Source organism: Mobula hypostoma, chromosome 9, assembly GCF_963921235.1.
Source record: "Mobula hypostoma chromosome 9, sMobHyp1.1, whole genome shotgun sequence".
Classification (NCBI taxonomy): Eukaryota; Metazoa; Chordata; class Chondrichthyes; order Myliobatiformes; family Myliobatidae; genus Mobula; species Mobula hypostoma.
In genome coordinates, this window is record NC_086105.1 from 135,347,091 (window position 1) to 135,366,129 (window position 19,039).

Consider the following 19,039-nt stretch of genomic DNA (forward strand, 5'->3'; position numbering starts at 1 on the left):
CTGTAGCCAGTCTGGTCGAAACCTGTTATAGTAATTGACAAATCCTAACAAGCACCACAACTCTGACATGTCCTTTGTTCGTGCGGCATTCACAACTACTTGAATTTTCTCAGCACACTTGTGTAATTCTTATGCGTCAATAGTGTGACCACAGTAAGTGATGCTTGGTTTAAAGAATTTTAACAGTCTCGAGAGTTTGGAGATATTCCTTGTCATCCTTACCAATAACAATGATGTCATCCAGGTAACAATGAGTACCCAGGCAGCCTTGCTGCACCTGATCCAAAGTTTTCTGCCAGAGTGCAGGTGCAGATGCTACTCCAAAAATAAGCCTATTATAGTGATAAAGCCTTTTGTGAATGTTTACAGTGGGAAACTTTGGACTTTTCTTCTATCTCCATCTGCATGTAGGCCTCAGCTAAGCCCACTTTGCTGAAGTGTTTTCCTCCAGAAAGGTTTGCAAAGATATCCTCTATCCTGGGCAGAGGGCATTGATCTACTTTCAGTACTGGGTTGATGGTGACCTTAAAATCACCACAGATTCTGACAGACCCATTCTTCTTGGCAAATGGAAACACTGGCATTGCCCATGGGCTCAACACAACCTTGGGAAGAATTCCTTCAGCCTCTATGCAATCTTGCTCACTGATTACTATAATATTTTATGTAAGGTATAAAAACAATCAGCATTGTAGACTTGTCCTGGTGTTAGATTTTCATCAGTGCCCATTTTCACAAACTCAATGAATTTTCCTGCTGTTTTGCGGTCAGCAAGCACACGCTTTATCTTCAGCATTTTTAAAATCTTTATAAAATTAATACTGTACCTTTTCTTAAATTTCCGCAATTGGTCTGTTGAACACTCACAATTACCTTCAGTTCATTGTGATAGACCTTTGCTTGTTTTATGATCAGCATACCATTAAGCAGCACATGTTCATTCCGACAATGGCGAACACATTCTTTTAATACATGATTGAGATCTTTATTTTTTGCTTTACCCTTTTATTTTTTTTTAAATTTTGCATTTACTTCTGTTCATTACATATGTGAGGTCACTTCTCAGAACTGTCAGTATTGCACAGAGTCATGCGCATCACCTGGAAACCTTCCCTGGACTGTGTGGGAATTTCCATTTGTGACACGTCAGTGCTCAAAAAAATCTTGCATTTCGGAGGTTTCAGGGTTTTGGAATTTTGGATAAGGGATACTCAACATGTACTTGCAGTTCTGGTCAAAGCTCCATTGTGCCTCAATGAACTACAAACACAAGATAGTTTCTGGGTCAAATCGGTTTTGGTGTTTGAGTCAGCAATGTTAAATATAATTTTAGCATGTGGGTGTTTGAAACCTGTTTGGATCCATTCTTGATCAACTTTGATCTGCTTTCTCCATTGAAACATGCTGACGATTTGGAATGGCTTCTTGTCGACAAGGCATGCAAGCTGCCTGCCTATTAGACCATAAGACACAGGAGCAGAATTAGACCATTTGGCCCATCGAATTTTCTCCACCATTTTATTAGGGCTGACCATTTTCCTCTCAACCCAACCCCATTCTCCCACTTTTCCCCATAACATTTCATGTCCTGACTAATCAAGAACCTATCAACCTCCATCCTAAATGCACCCAGTGACTTGGCCTCCACAGTCACCTGTGGCAACGAATTCCACAGATTCAACCTCCGCCCCCGGCTAAAGAAATTCCTCCTCATCCTTGTTCTAAATGGACGTCCCTCTTAGCTGAGTCTGTGCCCTCTGGTCCTAGACTCTCCCACTACAGGAAACATCCTCTAAACATCCACTCTACCTAGGCCTTTCCACGACAGTATTCATTAATAAAACAATTTACACAGGCCTTCTTATTAACTTACCACTATTCTTCCTAACCTAGCAAAGTACCAATGCTGTTATCAATCATCTCCAAAACAAAACATAAATGAATATGATTTTGGAAAGATTTGGAGGTATATGGTTATGGGAATAAATATAATCAATTATTTCATGGATGATCTATGTATCAATCCAAACATACCATGCACAGAACACTTCCAAGTACTTGCAAGTTAAAAAAAAATGGATTGGTTACAGCTTTGCTAATGACTTTTACAGTCTTAGTACTGAATGTACTTACTTTTTCTTATTAAATAAATGCTTGGCATCTGGATTGGAACAGAAGGCTTGGTTATCCTTGTTGTTTTTGTGTATCATTCTGGGCTTGTTATCAAAACATATCTGAAGTGAAAAAGAACACGGTAATTAATTACAGAATTATTATTCATGTTGGAGCCTACTTCGTAATGCATTAAAAGCGCAGTTTAAACAATAACTGCCATTGTTTAAACTGCGCTTTTAATATTATTTAAATTTTGTTCTTGTACAAATTAAAACTTTGCAAAATTTAAATTGTAATTCAAAAGTTCATCAGTCAATAAAGAGATATAACTTCAAATAGGATATCTTTTACAATTGTTTTCTTCTTAAAATTGTTCCAATTATTCTTTGTGATAAATCTCTGCTTTAAAATGTTGCCATTTAGATTGGCAGCTCAGATACTTGATCCTCGGCACCTTGCAATAATGCCAAATGCAGAGTCCTTAAAACTGCTTTAGTCACAATCACTATTAACAGTGGGGCTTGCCAGTCTGTGGCATTTCCCCATGAGCCAAGATACACACATAATCTTAATAACTGCCATCTCCCCAAGAAATGGGCTATGAGACTAGGATACTCTAAATACTTCACAATATAATCGGTGAAAAGAAAATTCATTATATACATTCAACTACAGTGGTTTTAACAATTCTGATCTTGGGTGCCAAACATTAAACTTAAAGTATGCTTGGGAAAGTTGCCGGGAAAGATACAAATTACTTGAACAACTCCATGCCAATTCTCCACACAGCTCAATGGCACAGCTGTTTCTCAGCTTACTTCTCGAGAATGCACCTGTCACTTTCCAAAGCCCTCACAGAACAATAAAATAATCAGTGGGAGGGAAGTACACTGCAGTAGTTTTAAACTCTAGGGTGGATACCGAAAAGGAAACTACATCAAGATTCAAGAGGGCAAAGGAACGTAAAAGAAATTGCAACGATAGAACCAATGCACTGAAGCATGCTATTTTCTAACTGCCAGTTTTGTACAGCCACAAAGAACATCGGCATAATTTAGAGTTAAGGATTGTGCTGGAGATTAGACAGTGGTTTATCTAATCTCTTGGGCTCCACCTTGAGACAAGTAATGGTTCTGATTGTACTGAACAGAATAATCAGATGCATTTCCTACCTGACCCTTACCTTCACATCAGCTATGGCTGATGCATGTCATGATCCCCTTCATTTGAATGGACTCATCAAACTTCAGTTTTAAAGTTAGGTAAAGTCAATAGTGTTTTTTTAAATTGTATGTTTTACAATCTAATGTTTTTAAATTATTTTGTACAAGGTATATGCGGTTTTAAATTTATCTTTGAATCTAAAAATCATTCAAATGTATTTGAATTATTTCTAAAGGTTTCCATTGGAAAAGGCTTGCTGACGACATTTGCCCGAGCTCTACTTGCAGCTTACAGACTGCTCCAGCTCACTGAGTGTCCCCAGAACACGGGGAGCCACTCAGCCACAAAAGTTAGTGGAACCTCTTGGGAGATGAATGACAGGAGTGGGCCTGGAGTCCAACATGACATGGCTCAATAATTTCCAATTGTAAAATCTCTTTACTGAAAAACTTCAAAACCTCCTCACTCATTTCCCATTCACTCGCATAGCTTTTGAGGAAATAATAATTCTCTTTACTGCACTGATTTTTGTTCCATTCTTATCCCACTACAAATGGCAAATGCAACAATGTGCCAGATTTAACAAGGAAAAAGTGAAAGATTAATTTAAAATGAAATATATGTAACATACCTCACAAAGAAACATAAAAATTCCATGGTGTTCCTGTAGAATTTTGGCAACAGTTAAGTTATCCTTCCTGACACTTCCAAAAGGATCAAACAACAGCTCACGGTTAAATGCTCCTTTCCGTTCTAGGGACCATACATCTATTTCCTCTTGGCAATATGCAAATGTGCAGTGACCAGGGTACCTACACACTTCTCCTGCAGCAACATCTGAAAAAAACAGAAGAACATAAATCTGCCAACCGTATATTGTGTAGTCCAGGGGTCCCCAACCTTTTAAGCACTGCGGACCGGTTTAATATTGACAATATTCTTCCGGAGTGGCCGATGGGGGGTGGGTGTTAATCACAACCGGAAAATAGGTGATAGGTCACTTATAAGTGGCTGATACACTCAATTTCATTTCTAAAAGGGTTTATCTAATAAATTTAATATTAAACACACAGCGCATATTTTCCTCACATGAATATAGTGATAATTCAATTATAAGTCACTTATAAGTCAATAGCATCATAACATTTTAAGTAGCGTTTGGATATTAAACACACAGCGCATATTTTCCTCGTATGAACATATAAAATCATTGCAACACACCAATATCACTGAATCAGTGGGAGCCCTGGGCTTGTTTCCCTGCAACAAGACGGTGCCATCGAGGGGTGATAGGAGACAGCGATAATCGAAGGGGGTTCCTTACATCCAGTCTATTCTGCAGTTTTCATTGCATTCATTGCCGAAAACCCCACTTCGCAGAGATATGATGTTGGAAATAAAGCAACGTTTTTAGTGCTTTCGTGGCTATCTCAGGATATTCAGCCTTGACTTTGATCCAGAATGCCGGCAGAGATGTTATGTCAAACATGCTTTTCAGCCCATCGTCATTTGCAGGCTCGAGGAGTTGATCTTCTTCCCATGCTGACATGGATGATTCACCGGGGACATTCACAAATGGGTCACGGACCCATTCCTTTGCACGTCTTGGGTCATTTGTGGTTGGGAAGTAATGCTCAAATTCTGTCAACAGCGAAGATAGGTGTTCGCGCACCAGCTGTGAGAAGGATGGTGCAGCCTCAGTCTCTCCCAAAATCCCAGCTAATGTTGGGAACATGTCAAATATGCCCCTGTCCACTTGCCGTCCCCACAGTTCCAGTTTGGCTGTGAAAGTAGACACTTTATCTGCCAGCTTGAAGACAGTTGTCATTCTCCCCTGAAGTGACAAATTGAGTTCATTGAGCAGGTTGAAGATGTCACACAGATAAGCGAGTTTTGCTATCCACTCCTCGTCACTGAAGTGTGCTGCCAGTGGTGACTTTTTTCCTGAAAGAAATCTCTGTAGCTGCTCTCTTAACTCAAAAACCCTGGCCAGGGCTCTCCCCCTTGAGAGCCACCTGACTTCAGTGTGTAAGAGAAGGCATTTGTGCTCTGCATCCATTTCCTCACAAAGCTGCTCAAACAGACGTGAGTTAAGGGCTTTTGCTTTAATGTGATTGATAACTTCAACAATGTCACTCAATACGCTGTTAAGATCAGGTAACATTTTTCGGCTAGCCAGCATTTCCCTGTGTGTGACAGTGTGTAGACTGGCATTCAGGAGCAACTTCTTTGACTCGGGTAGTGAAACCAGACAGCCGTCCAGTCATAGCTGCAGCCCCGTCTGTGCATATCCCAACACAGAATGACCAGTCCAGTTTGCCTGACATGTAGTCATTCAAAGACTTGAATAGTCCTGCCGCAGTTGTGCCAGTTGGCAGCGGCCGTGCACACAACGTAACCTCGTGCACATCGTCTTGAAATATGTATCGCACATAAACCAGCAGTGTTGCCTTGTTGTCGACATCGGTAGACTCGTCGACCTGGATAGCATACCATGGCGACTCGTTAAGCCGTTCCAACAGCTGTGCTTCGATGTCCTCCGCTATGTCATCGATTCTCCTTGAAACTGTGGTAGCTGAAAGAGAAACCTGTGCCATCTTGTTAGCTGCAGTTTCTCCCAACAGTTCACGGCACATGTCCTTGGCAGCAGGCAGAATCAATTCGTCACCAACAGTGAAAGGCTTCTTAGCTTTAGCAATACGGCTAGCCACTAAGTACTCTCAAGTGACGTTTGTTTTTACTCATCCAGCAGTTGTAGGTTAATGACCAACTGATGACCTGTTTGCGTTCAAGTTCAACAGTGGGCGTGACAGGGAATGAGGAAAGGTGCAGCTGATTCATATCGTTTCATATCGCCAAATCATATCGTTTCCTCGCGGCTCGGTAGCACATGCTTTGCGGCCCGGTGGTTGGGGACCACTGGTGTAACCAAACATGCAAAACATATATGTCTCTTTTTGTAGTCTAAATAACTTTTAGCTTGAACCTCCAATGCAAAACAAAGTACATAACACTACAAATAATAACCACAAAAGATTCTGCAGATGCTGGAAATCCAGTGGAAATCAGCAGGTCAGACAGCGTTTATTGATGTTTCAGGCTGAGACAGATGAAATCCTAATGAAGGGTCTCAGCCTGAAATGTTGGACTGTTTATTCCTCTCCCTAGATGCTGCCTGATCTGCTGAGTTCCTCCAACAACTTCTGCGTACATACACGGTGTGTGTGTCTTTATTTTTTATTTATTGAGATACAGCACGGAACAGGCCTTTCGGCCCTTTGAGCCGCGCTGCCCAACAATACCCCAAATTTAATCCTAACCTAATCACGGGACAATTTACAAAGACAAATTAACCAACCAACTGGTACGTCTTTGGACTGTGGGAGGAAACCGGATCACCAGGAGGAAACACATGTGGTCACGGGGAGAACGTACAAATGCCCCGGTGGGAATTGAATCCTAGTCACCAGTACAATAAAGCATTACGCTAACCACTACACTACTGTGCCACCCCGTGGCATCTTGATGAAATAAAACAAAAAAAAGTAAATTTGTTGCTCATAGCCTCACGGCATAGCCAAAATATCTAGACTTTCATCTGGATTTGAAGCACATTTAATGTTGCCTATATCTCATAACCTGGTCTTAAAGAAGTAAAGAATAAAAATCCAGATCTTGATGATACATATCAGCATTTAGAAATGTTTTAATTCAACAATAAAACTGCAACATCAAAAACAAACTAATTCTGATAGAAACGATATGTACCACCAAGATCTGAATTTTTATTTTTTGGATCCTAAAACCTGGCTATGAGATTCGGACAACATTAAGTGTGATCTATTGCTTACATTCAAAAAGGAATCAAGATGAAGTAACTTTACACTATTTATTTTAAATTTTGTTGAGTTTGAGAGCAAGGAGTCAATTATCAATTCATTGCCTTGATACCAAAGCAAACAGGTCAACCCTGACTGCCATTATCTTTGCAGATTGTAGACAAAGACAAGGAGACATGTTTGTACTGTGTTCAACACAGAAATGTACTCAGGCGTAAATGTAAAACAGGTATGAAGCTAAAACATGAAAGATTAGGGGAAAAAAAAAGCAGAAAAACCCAGTGAAGCTTCCATGAAGGATTATTAAAAATGGCAGTACTACTGTGAATTACAATGCAAAGCACCTTACAAGTTTTTGTTTTTGAGAAAAGGAATCTGTTCAGACTTAAAATGAAAAGACTATTACATGAATAGACCCATTTTTCAGCCCAGTAGCCACAGTGGAGATGGAGATTAGGAAGTGCATTGTGTGATCAGGTCACTTTCGGTTCTTTGTCCTGCTTTCCATGGCTCCATAACAGGAGGCTGATCAACCTCATGACCACTAAAGCGAAGGACCATCTTGTTGATGGTCACCAGGGTTAGGCAATCAATGGTAATCTTAACAGCAACATTCACATTCAAAAAATTGACTTTTAAGCATCTGACAATACCATCATCATTTCTGCTGTATTTTCTGGGAATTATGAGCTTGTGTCAAAAGTGGTGTAATATAAATTAGCAGAAGGCTGTGAGTGGTCATCAGGAAATGCTTAAAGCAGCCAATACTTTTACGCCTAATTCTATTTTGCTTTCCAAAAGTCACGTGAGAAGCTATCACGAGCTATATATTTTATGTATATACTACCTAATAACTCCTCACCTTTACATATGTAATAGGGTCCCACATACTGATTTTTTGTTGGCCTAGGTCGTATCTTCTTCCAAGACCTATCGTCGGAATTCTTCAGTCGACCAATTAAAATATCCTTCTTACATTTATGTTCTCCCTCTCCAGTATAGGTGTAAGTCAATCCTTTGGGATCTGAAAGCAGTAGAAAGATTGACATAGTAAAGAACTTCTTTTAAAAAATTGTTTTTCCTCTCAAGGCATAGCCAAGGAATCGTTTCTCGTGCTGTGGTTAAACCTTGTTCTCTATACTGCACAGTACAGTTTAGCAGCCAGTTCTACTTTAATATTTCACCGTATCAGGCTAAGAGATGACAAGAATTTAACACTTAACTATTTGAAGTATTTCAAATGAGGACAGCGATATTTTATTAGTTGTCAACCACTTAAGGCAGCCAATAGTTGCGAATGATACCGTATTCTGCAAATGTCTTAGGGATATATAACTATAGCCAAGGTGCCTAAGACTTTTGCACAGTACTGTAGTAATTTTATGTATTGCACTGTACTGCTGCTGCAAAAAAACATATTTCATGACATATGTGAGTGATGATAAACCTGATTCTGATATGGGTCTCTATTGTGGACTGAGAGTGGGAAGGGGGCAGGGAGAGGGGAATCATGGTAGGGAAAAGGGGAAGGGAGTGGGAAGCACTAGAAATATATCCTGTAGCTATCAATTAACCAATTGTTTGGCATCAAATGATCTTGCCTGGAGTCTCAGGGCTGGGTGTGTCTGCACCTGCCCTGGCACTCTTTTTCTGCCACCTGTCCCACACACCTCCCGTAGCACTCCACCCTCATCATTCCCAACATCCTTTGCTCCTGCCAGATTTACAAACTTGCTCTCTGTTCCATGTTGACAAATAGAGTACTGTACAAAAGTCTTAGGAACCCTAGGTATACTCCTGCCACTGCCTGCAAGGAGTTTGTATGGTCTCTCCATGACCGTGTGAGGTGAGTTTCCTCTGGGACCAGTTTCCTCCCACAGTCCAAAGACGTACCGATTGGTAGGCTAATTGGTCATTGTAAACAGTTCTGTGATTAGGCTAGCATTAAATTTGGGGATTGCTGGGCGGAGTGGCTCGAACGGCCAGAAGGGCCTACTCCGCACTGAGTCTCAACAAACAAACAAACAAATAAATAAACAAACATGCCTAAGACTTTTGCACAGTACTATACTATAGAAATGCAGGCCATAAATACAAGAGATTCTGCAGATGCTGGAAAGCTAGAGCAACACACACCAAATGATGGAAGAACTCGGCCTGAAACGCCTACTGGTTATTCCCCTCCATAGATGCTGCCTGAGAGTCGGTCCAGCATTTTGTGTGTGTTGTTATAGAAATACAAGCCATTTTCTTCATCCATACAAAAGTTGCAATTATTTCAAATGTGCGATGTTAGCTGGAGCATTGGTATTTTCAATAGTTTGGAGAAAGGTATGGGCAGATCAACATGTGTAAAATCAATTACAAAAACTGCGATACCAGTCTGTATAAAGCAGACTTCAAACAAAATGCTTAGCACATCAAGTGGCTAAACAATTTGTAATCAGAAGCAAATGTGCACTGCACTTAATCATTTGTCTGATAATCAGAACATTAACCTAAACACTCACTTCTTATTTACTTTACCTCAGCTAATAGAACCACTTCATTTTTGTTGCCCTCCTTCCACTGATAGAGCTTCACAATTCAGTATTTGATTGAAAATTAAATGAGCTGTCCCATTCTAGAATTGACAAACAGGCGTTTTCACACTATTGCAAATGGCCACCTGATTAATGCTATTTGTTAATTTCTTAGCACCAAATGTATATCAAACTTGAGAAATTAACTATTTTACAATCATTTCATTGTGTCACTCGGCTGTAGGACAGCTTAGCAGATGTGCTTTGGATCTTTCATATAATATAGAGTAAAGTAATATAATATAGAGTATAAGTAAATCTTGGCACTTTAATTCTTCTCATTATTTTGTCATTTTAATGCAATATTTCCTGAGAATGTTTTCCCAAAGGATTGCCATGTTTCCTTCTCTCTCTTTATTCTGTGATGATTATGCTAATGCAGTAATGTGGAGTTGGCAAATCGTGGTGGAAACGATAATAAAGGCCCATAACTCGTGGGATTATGATGAACCCGCCAAGGTAAAAATAGAGAGAAGTATTGGAAGTGGTACAACAGACAAACACAGCACAGCAAAAAAATAAAAGGAGACACAATTCTGTCTGACCTCATCAATACCTATGAGAGTTCTTGGCCACTTAAAACAACAATAAAATAGATTGTCCAAAATCAAAATCACTAGTTTTGATGGGTGACTATAATAATTGACTTGAAATTAACTATGTGCTTGAGTTATTTTATCTACCGAATGGGGACAGACCCTCACCCCACATTTATTTAGAGAATTGAAAAAGTGTTCCTTGATACACAAAATGCTTGCCTGCTGGTAGAGATACAAAGTAGTACATCTCATTGGTCAAGTATAAATGGAGTCATGCAAGTGGCACTTATAATATTTATTTCAATAATAGAAAAGATTTGAATAATATAACTAAGATAAGATTTTTCTCACCTATTTTGAAACAAGACAAACAGGCCTGTTTAAATTCATGTGTTTCTGACAGTGGATTTCCACCAAATGGTTGCATGGATAATTCAGTTGTTCCCATTTCTGTTCCTCTTGAAAAGGCACTTCCGTTTTGACCTATAACTCCTATATTGCTGTTACTAACGAAAAGGCTACTTGTACTATTTCGCTGTTAAAAAACACAAAAATAAAATTCTTTGAACCTTGCAGAAAATATAACACTGCAAATAAATAGTTTGTGAATGTTTAACCGTGGCGTAAATGGCATGTTTCACTGCTCTGGTGAGGGTGTTCTTTGATGGCTGGATAAGATGTAATGTTTTGATTTTAAATTATAAATGGAAGAAGTATTCAAAAGTCTTAATGCGATGTAAATCAAAATTATTTCATTTAAAACTGAAAGCCAGAAAATCTCTCAAAGAATAACAATGTTATAATTCAAAGTGTAATGATTTAAGACTTACAAATAAATAATCCATTTACATGGGGTAAATGTAGCTAAATTACTGTATTACTAATTCAAGGTAAGAGTTCAAATCCTGCACACAGCTGTGAAATTTAAACTCAGTTAATGATCATGACCACAAAAGATAGAACAGATGCTGTTTAAAAAAAACAGCATCTGATTTATTCATTCCCCATCTGGGGAGAGTAGCTTTCATCTTTACCTGGTTTGGCTAACATTTAACTCCATCTTAAAAGTGTTATACAAGTAGCCAGCCATCAGCACAGCATTAAAGTGGAGAATGAACAATACTGAATGGACCATCTAGCAGCAACTGAGTCAAAGTGAGACACAATTAACTCATAAGAAGTAGGCACAGCAATAGGCTATCTGGCTGTTCATGAAAAATAAACTCAAAATGTGAAAGCAACAACAGATTATGTCAATTTTTGTCTAGGGTTAATGTCTAGGGGAAATTTGTAAAATGGGCCATTTACTGAGAATGCAACTAATCAGTAATGAAAGGGTGCATTGTATTCTAACAAGTAATGCTTTAACAGCAAACAGTGTGACAGAAAAAAATCTGATTTATTTTCAAGTTAAAAATCAATGCATCCTGCCCCATATTTGACAAAGTATTCACGTAGAGAAATAAGATCATAACGATATCTGCAGTGGCATCACCAATAAACATTTAAGTTGCCTATACTGAATGACACACAGACTATGCCATACCAATGACTACTCGCTCTCAGGAGGGGAGGGGATTTGGTTTATCCACTTTTGAGACAATTTTGGTTACGATTTTACTGTCAATCACAAGAAGCAAAAATCAAGTGTTTAAAAAGCTAAAGCCATGCTATCAAATTCATCTACAAAGGTAAATCAAAAAGGGTGCCAGAAAACAAAAGATTCCTCAGCCTTTTCCTCCAAGATTCAACACCTGCTTAAAATCTTACTCTCGTCTTCTTCCTCCAACCTCGTGATAGGGTACTGTTCCACAGATGGACTCTACTGTTATAAGTAAGCTTTCCCTTATAATTGTTTCGTGATTAACTTTATCCCATCCTGGCAATTCTTGTTTCTCTTTCTAGCAGGTTCCTTGCCTCTTACACGCTTTGACTTCGGCTTGCTGGAACCTTAAAGCCTCATGTTCTGTTAATTTCCTGTCATCTATCACAGAGGCAGACCAATACTGCAAAAAGAAAACTGCATTTATGTAGCATCTTTCATTTCAAAACTTTTCCTATAAGATTAATGAAAATTTGGTCCAATAAAAAGCTCCTTAAAGAGCTAATTACTTCAATTTCTCTACACTTACTCCAGATGCCCTTTAAAAAAAAAATCAGATATGTTGAGAATTATTACTTACACCCACTGATTGTAACAACCTGTTGCACAGAAATAATTTCATTTTATCTCTCCTGACATTTATACTCAAAGAGTGCTGGGAAGAAATAATTTTAAATCACTGGTTATCATTGGCAAAAGTGTCTATTTATTTTGTCACAACCTATTGCTGTGTTCCAATTTTAAAAAATCATTTCTACACTGAATGAAGATTCATCTATGTTATCATTCACTTAAATTTCATCTGCACTTATCCTGTATTTTTATGTTCATCTTTAAATAGAGCAGTCATGAAAAAGAAGTCCAAAAATAAGTCAACCAGTAATTTGTTTAGGATTACTAGAACATCTTTGCTATTGGATTGTACAGCTTTATGTACAAAACCAAGAATTAATACTTTTAAAAGAACAAATCTTTATCATAGCTCCTCTCTCCCCTTTCAAAATTCTCACCAGCACAATTCTTCCCACCCAGAATTTATTGCTTTATACATTTCCTCAATAAACTTCTTTTGATATCTGTCAGATGAGTTTATTAATCTGTTTAACTATTCCTCACATCGATCCTTCAGTTTGTTGTCTGCAAATGATTAAACCTCAAATTTTATTTGAAATTTTCTATTCATTCGCTGAACTCAGGCAGTTGATGAACCCTTCTTATTGGATTTATTCTAAATTATTTTTAAGGGATGCACAGCATGCTTTGGTATCCATCTGAAAATTTGTTTCTGCTATAGTATCAGTGGTAGTACTTCTGTGCCTTATGGTCAGAGAGGTTGTGTTTAACAGTTAGGATATAATCAAGACAGAAAAGCATGTCTTATATGACAAGATGGTCTGTTAGAAAAGCAAAATCTTTTGATGGATAGTTCTATCTTTAAGAGACAATTATTTCCTACTTCTGGCTCACTATTTAAATAAAACAAAACTTAAACAAAAGGACCCATTTTGTTTAATTGGTCTGTTTATCTATCAAACGTTATCAGTGATAAGACAAGTGAAAATTATTTATTTACTCACAGGCAAATAAGAAATGGAACTACTGTGTCCCCGTGCTCCGACCCCAGTTCCAATATCTGAAGGTTTTGCTGCCAAAGAGGAAAAGTGAAAAGATAAGAAAACATTGATTTTATTTAACTGCTTGAATTTAGATTGTCAAATGCCATGGGAGAATGCAAATTTATGTCACTGGATCAATAGTCAAATTTTTTGCTTCCTTGTCTAAAGTAAAAGTCCTCAATAATAATCTCTCAGCTATGAATGTACAAGTATCATATTGCAAAAACAGCTGCAGTAAATGTATTCAGACACGTTCTCACACTGAAATTCAACTCTCAGTATAATTTGTTTACTTTTTAATTCTTTGGATGATCTGTCCTCTTTTACACATATTTGTTGGTCTTTGTTATGTGTGTTTTTTTCATGGATTATATTGGATTTCTTTGTTTTCCTGTGGGTGCCTGTAGGGAAAATGAATCTCAAAGTTGTATAGGATGCACATACTTTGATAATAAATTTACTTTGAATTTTGAATTTTCAACTTTGAACTGAGCAGAACACCTTTAATATTTGAGGATAACAACTTTTATTTAATTTTGAAACAAAGGAATTATGGAACCTCATTGTCAAAGTTTAGATGTGAATTTGATAAACAATTCTTACCTCTTTGAGATTCCATAATAGGTAAAGAGTCTAAAGAATCCATTCTGGAGACAAAAGTATCATATGGCAGCATATTCATAGATAGTGAATAGACAGATGGAAGAGTCACTGAAGGAACATTACTGGTTGTAACTTGGAGTGGTAGGACAGAACTCGGACAAGGAATACCAGAAGGCAGGCTGGCTGGCAAGCTAGTTGAAACACTTCCTTGAACTTCCTGCAATTAAAGGTGATAATCAAATCAGATTAACTTGACCAAAAGAATTACAAACAGTAAGCCATCTAAAGAACTTGTTTTATAGGAGGATCTCATTGAAACCTGTCAAATATTGAAAGGCCTAAATAGAGTGGATGTGGAAAGGATGTTTCCAATAGTGGAGGAGACTAGGATTGGAGGGCACAGCCTCAGAATATAAAAATGCCACTTTAGAACAGAGATGAAGAGGAATTTCTTTAGCCAGAGAATGGTAAATCTGTGGAATTCATTACCAGAGATGGCTCTGGAGGCCAAGTCATTGGGCATACTTAAAATAGAAGTTGATAGATTCTTGATTAGTAAGGGTGTCAAAGTCTATGGGGAGAAGGCAGGAGAATGGGGTTGAAAAGGGTAACAAGTCAACTGAATGGCAGAGCAGACACAATGGGCCAAGCGGACTAATTCTGCCCCTATGGCTTACGGTTACAGACAGCAGACAAGAGAATGGGCTGAAAAAGATAATAAATCAGTCACGATTAAATAGCGAAGTCTCGTTGGGCTGAATGGCCTAATTTTGCTCCAATGTCTTATGGTCTTATATACGGTAATGCTGTATCCCAAAGTACTTCACAGGCAGTAAATTTTTTTTTCAGACATCCAACGACATTATTTCTACAAGATGCTACAGTTAATTTTTGCACATGAAATTAATTTAATTAAAGAGATACAGGAACTGCAGGCACTATAATCTAAAACAAAATCTGTTGGAGATACTCAGATCAGACTGCGCCTGTGGAGGTAGAGAGACGAAGGGAAGGTAGACATTTTGAGCTATTCCTCCTGATGCAGTGTCCCCATCTGGTCCGCTAAGTTCCTCCAGCAGTTTTTTTTAATGCTTGAATTATAGAATGCTGTTGGTAAGTGACAAGTTTTTAACTGTGTCTTGCAGATGAGTGGAAAGTTCATAGGACACCAGGAGGCATTTAAGTCTTTAAAGGACACCCCACCTCTACAAGGTTGCTCCAGGCACATTTCGGGCCATATAGTTACATATTTCAGTTTTAAACTGTTGGGGATAAACACAACTTAAAAAGCAAATGAATGACAGAAGGGTTGTTTTATTGGCAATGTTAGTTGAGAAGTGAGTGCTTGCCAATACAACTGTAGAATTTCTTGCTCACGAGAAATGAGGTCATAATGCTCAGAACGCTACCAAGATACATCCATTCAAGCAAGAAGATGGTGTTATATTTTACTGTATATAAAATTATGTCAGTCACTGGACATTGTCATAATTTCCTAATTAAGAGAAAAATACGTTACTAATAGAGTCAAGCTAGTATTATTGATTGTGAATTCAACAATGTATGCTTTTTGCAATACAGTGCATATTTTAACCATTTGTAGACAATGAAAATTGCTACTACTAATTTAGTGAAATACTCATGACCAGTTTTGTAAATACTGTGGATACAAGAGAAGGTCAAAGGCTTAGTATTGTAATGAGTGATTGACCTCCTGACAGTCCAAAGCTGATCTGCCATCTACAAGACACATCTAGAGTGTAGTGAGAAGCAGCATCAACAACACTTGAGGAGCGTGTGAAATCAGAACGGTATCACTACTGCAGTAACAACAGGTCCACTGGACATTGTAAAATTGCAACTTCAATTACAAAATGTTTCATTGTCCTCCAGCAGAAGTATAATCTCAACATCAAAAGTGTTTATTGAACTAATTACGCAACTCCTGTTATAATGTGGTTTTGTTGATCAAGATAGCCCTGATGAAAGGTCTTGACCAAAACATTGACTGTTTACTCTTTTCCGTAGATGCTACCTGGCCTGCTGAGTTCCCCCAGCGTTTTGTGTGTATTACTTTGATTTCCAGCATCTGCAGATTTTCTCTTGTTTGTAACAAAACTAGAAGTTCCCTTAGCAGTAAGTGGCCAAGAACACATTTAATCAGCACTGAAATGCAAATAGCAACTTAAATGACTGCAGAATTTTAGGTTGCATACAATTAGTCATAAAGTCACACAGCACAGAAACAAGCTCATCAGCACATCAACCATTGAAGAACCCATCCACACTAATTTAATTTACCAGCGCTTAATCTGTAGCTTTCTGTGGCTTGGCAATTCAGGTGTAGTGAGGGACCTGTGTCCACCACCTTCTCAGTAGGGCATCTCCACTTGGGTAGAAAAAATCCTCAGATCCTCTCTAACCTTTTTATTTCTCAACCTAAACCTATGCCCTCTAGTTTGGAATGATACTACCCACTCTACCTATGTTCTTCAGAAGTTTGTATACCGCCTTCAAGTTCCCACTCAGTCTCCTTCATTTCAAGGAAAACAAACAAGCTTTTCCAATTGTAATTTTCTGAACATTTAGAAGTATCTCAGTTTGAATTCTATTTTGTTGCACTTTCACAGTAGACAGAGAATTCACATCGAACATGCTAAGATTACATCCACAGCATGTTCCTACGCATACTGCCCCTGATGTCTATTGATTGTTATTCCTTTTATACTTGAAGTTTGCTGACAACATTGCTGTCCTTGGCTGAATCAGAGGTGGTAACAAATCAGCATTTAGGAGGGAGGTTGAAGATCTGGCTGAGTGGTGCCTCAACAACCTCTCACTCAATGTCAGCAAGACCAAGGAGCTGATTATTGACTATAGGAGGAGGAAACTGTAAGTCCATGAGCCAGTCCTCATCAGGGGATCAGAGATGGAGAGGGTCAGCAACTTCAAATTCCTCAGTGTTATAGAGGACCTACCCTGGGCCCATCTGGTAAGTGCAATTATGAAGAAAGCATGGCAGCACCTCCAATTTTTTAGAAGTTTGTGAAGACTCAGAATGACATCTAAAACTTTGACAAAATTCCATAGATGTGTGGTGGAGAGTATATTGACTGTTTGCATCACAACCTGGTATGGAAAAACCAATGCCCTTGAACGAAAGAGCCTTTAAAAAGAAGTGGATCTGGCCCAGTCCATCACGAGTAAAGCCCTTCCTGCCACTGGGCGCATCTACATGGAGTGCTGTTGCAAGAAAGCAGCATCCATCATCAGGTACCTCTACCATCCAGGACATGCACTCTTCTTGCTGTTACTATCAGGTAGAAGGTACAGGAGCTTCAGGATTCACACAGGATCAGGTTCAGGAACCGTTATTACACTTCAACCGTCAGGTTTGTGAACTAAACGGGAGAACTTTATTCAACGCAAACTCGAGGAAATCTGCAGATGCTGGAAATTCAAGCAACACACACAAAAAATGCTGGTGAACGCAGCAGGCTAGGCAGCATCTATAGGAAGAGGTACAGTCGACGTTTCGGGCCAAGACCCTTCATCAAGACTACCTGAAAGAAGAGATAGTAAGAGATTTGAAAGTGGGAGGGGGAGGGGGAGGTCCGAAATGATAGGAGAAGACAGGAGGGGGAGGGATGGAGCTAAGAGCTGGAAAGTTGATTGGCAAAAGGGATACCAAGCTGGAGAAGGGAGAGGATCATGGGACGGGAGGCCTAGGGAGAAAGAAAGGGGGAGGGAAGCCCAGAGGATGGGCGAGGAGTATAGTGAGAGGGGCAGAGGGAGAAAGAAGAGGGAGAGGGAGAGAAATAAATAAATAAAAAGCGGATGGGGTACGAAGGGGAGGTTGGGCATTAACAGAAGCTGGAGAAGTCAATGTTCATGCCATCCGGTTGGAGGCTACCCAGATGGAATATAAGGTGTTGAACTTTATTCAACTTCACTTACGCCATCAATAATCTGTTCCCACAACCTATATACTCACTTTAAGGATTCTTCAACTCATATTCTCAATATTTATTGCTTATTTATTTGTTATTATGTTTTTCTCTTTTGTACTTGCACAGTTTTATCTTTTGCACATTGGTTGTTTGTTTGCGCTGTTGGATGCAGTCATTCATTGATTCTATTATGCTTCTGGGATTTACTGAGTGTGCTCACAATAAAACAAATCTCAGGGTTGTATATGGTGACATATATGTACTTTGATTGTAAGTTTACTTTGAACTTTAAACTCAGGTTTTTAAAATATGTGAAGAAATGTATAATGTGGATTTAGCACTCTCCTTGGAACACTAATTATCAATATTAATTCCTGTTGCTGAAGTTCTAGCCAGTTCCAATATCTAACATAACTTGATATCCCCTGTCGGTACATACTCCAGCTTGCTCTGACAGAGAAACCTCTATGGCTGTGACATTTCACCCTCTCCAGACACTGGCAACTAAAGGAATGCTAAATCCTAAAACATTGTGGAAACTGAGAAGTTTTCTGGAAGAAGAATTATGCTGTGATACTTGGCATGGAAGCTGGCAGCACTCTGGAACTTCAAGTCATGTTCACAAAGGTAGGCAACCATCAGCAGTTGTGTTTGGAGCAAAAGCACAAAGTTTAAGCTAGTCCTCAAATACGGAACAGCATCCAAAAAAAGAAATATGATCACTTAGTGTAGGCCCAGGAATGATAAGGCCAGTTGTAGTTCTGTATAGGCACAACAGATTAAAACCTGGGACCTTTGCCAGTTCCAACGTACTTAATTTTCTCATGAAGTTACTTTCCGATTTCCAGATAAATTCTGATACTAAAATACTCTCCAGAACTAAAGACAACCAGTGTTTAAAAAAAACACCTTATTCTATATATTATCCGTGTAAGCGGAACAAGTGCTACACATGCCCTTACACTTCCTCCCTTACCACCATTCAGGGCCCCAAACAGTCCTTCCAGGTGAGGCATCACTTCACCTGT

The 19,039-nt window shown here is 38.8% G+C and overlaps 1 protein-coding gene across 2 annotated transcripts in view; it reads right to left on the reverse strand.

Annotated features, from left to right (window-relative positions):
• Positions 1-19,039, reverse strand: part of zc3h7a (zinc finger CCCH-type containing 7A) — a 106,448-nt gene that overhangs the window by 21,558 nt on the left and 65,851 nt on the right. For both annotated transcript variants that reach the window (XM_063059237.1, XM_063059238.1), the window contains exons 11-16: positions 14,062-14,278; positions 13,420-13,487; positions 10,591-10,774; positions 7,981-8,142; positions 3,911-4,116; positions 2,134-2,234 (exon numbers count right to left, since the gene is read on the reverse strand). In XM_063059237.1, coding sequence (XP_062915307.1) covers positions 2,134-2,234; positions 3,911-4,116; positions 7,981-8,142; positions 10,591-10,774; positions 13,420-13,487; positions 14,062-14,278 — 938 coding nt within the window. The remainder of the gene's footprint in view (positions 1-2,133; positions 2,235-3,910; positions 4,117-7,980; positions 8,143-10,590; positions 10,775-13,419; positions 13,488-14,061; positions 14,279-19,039) is intronic.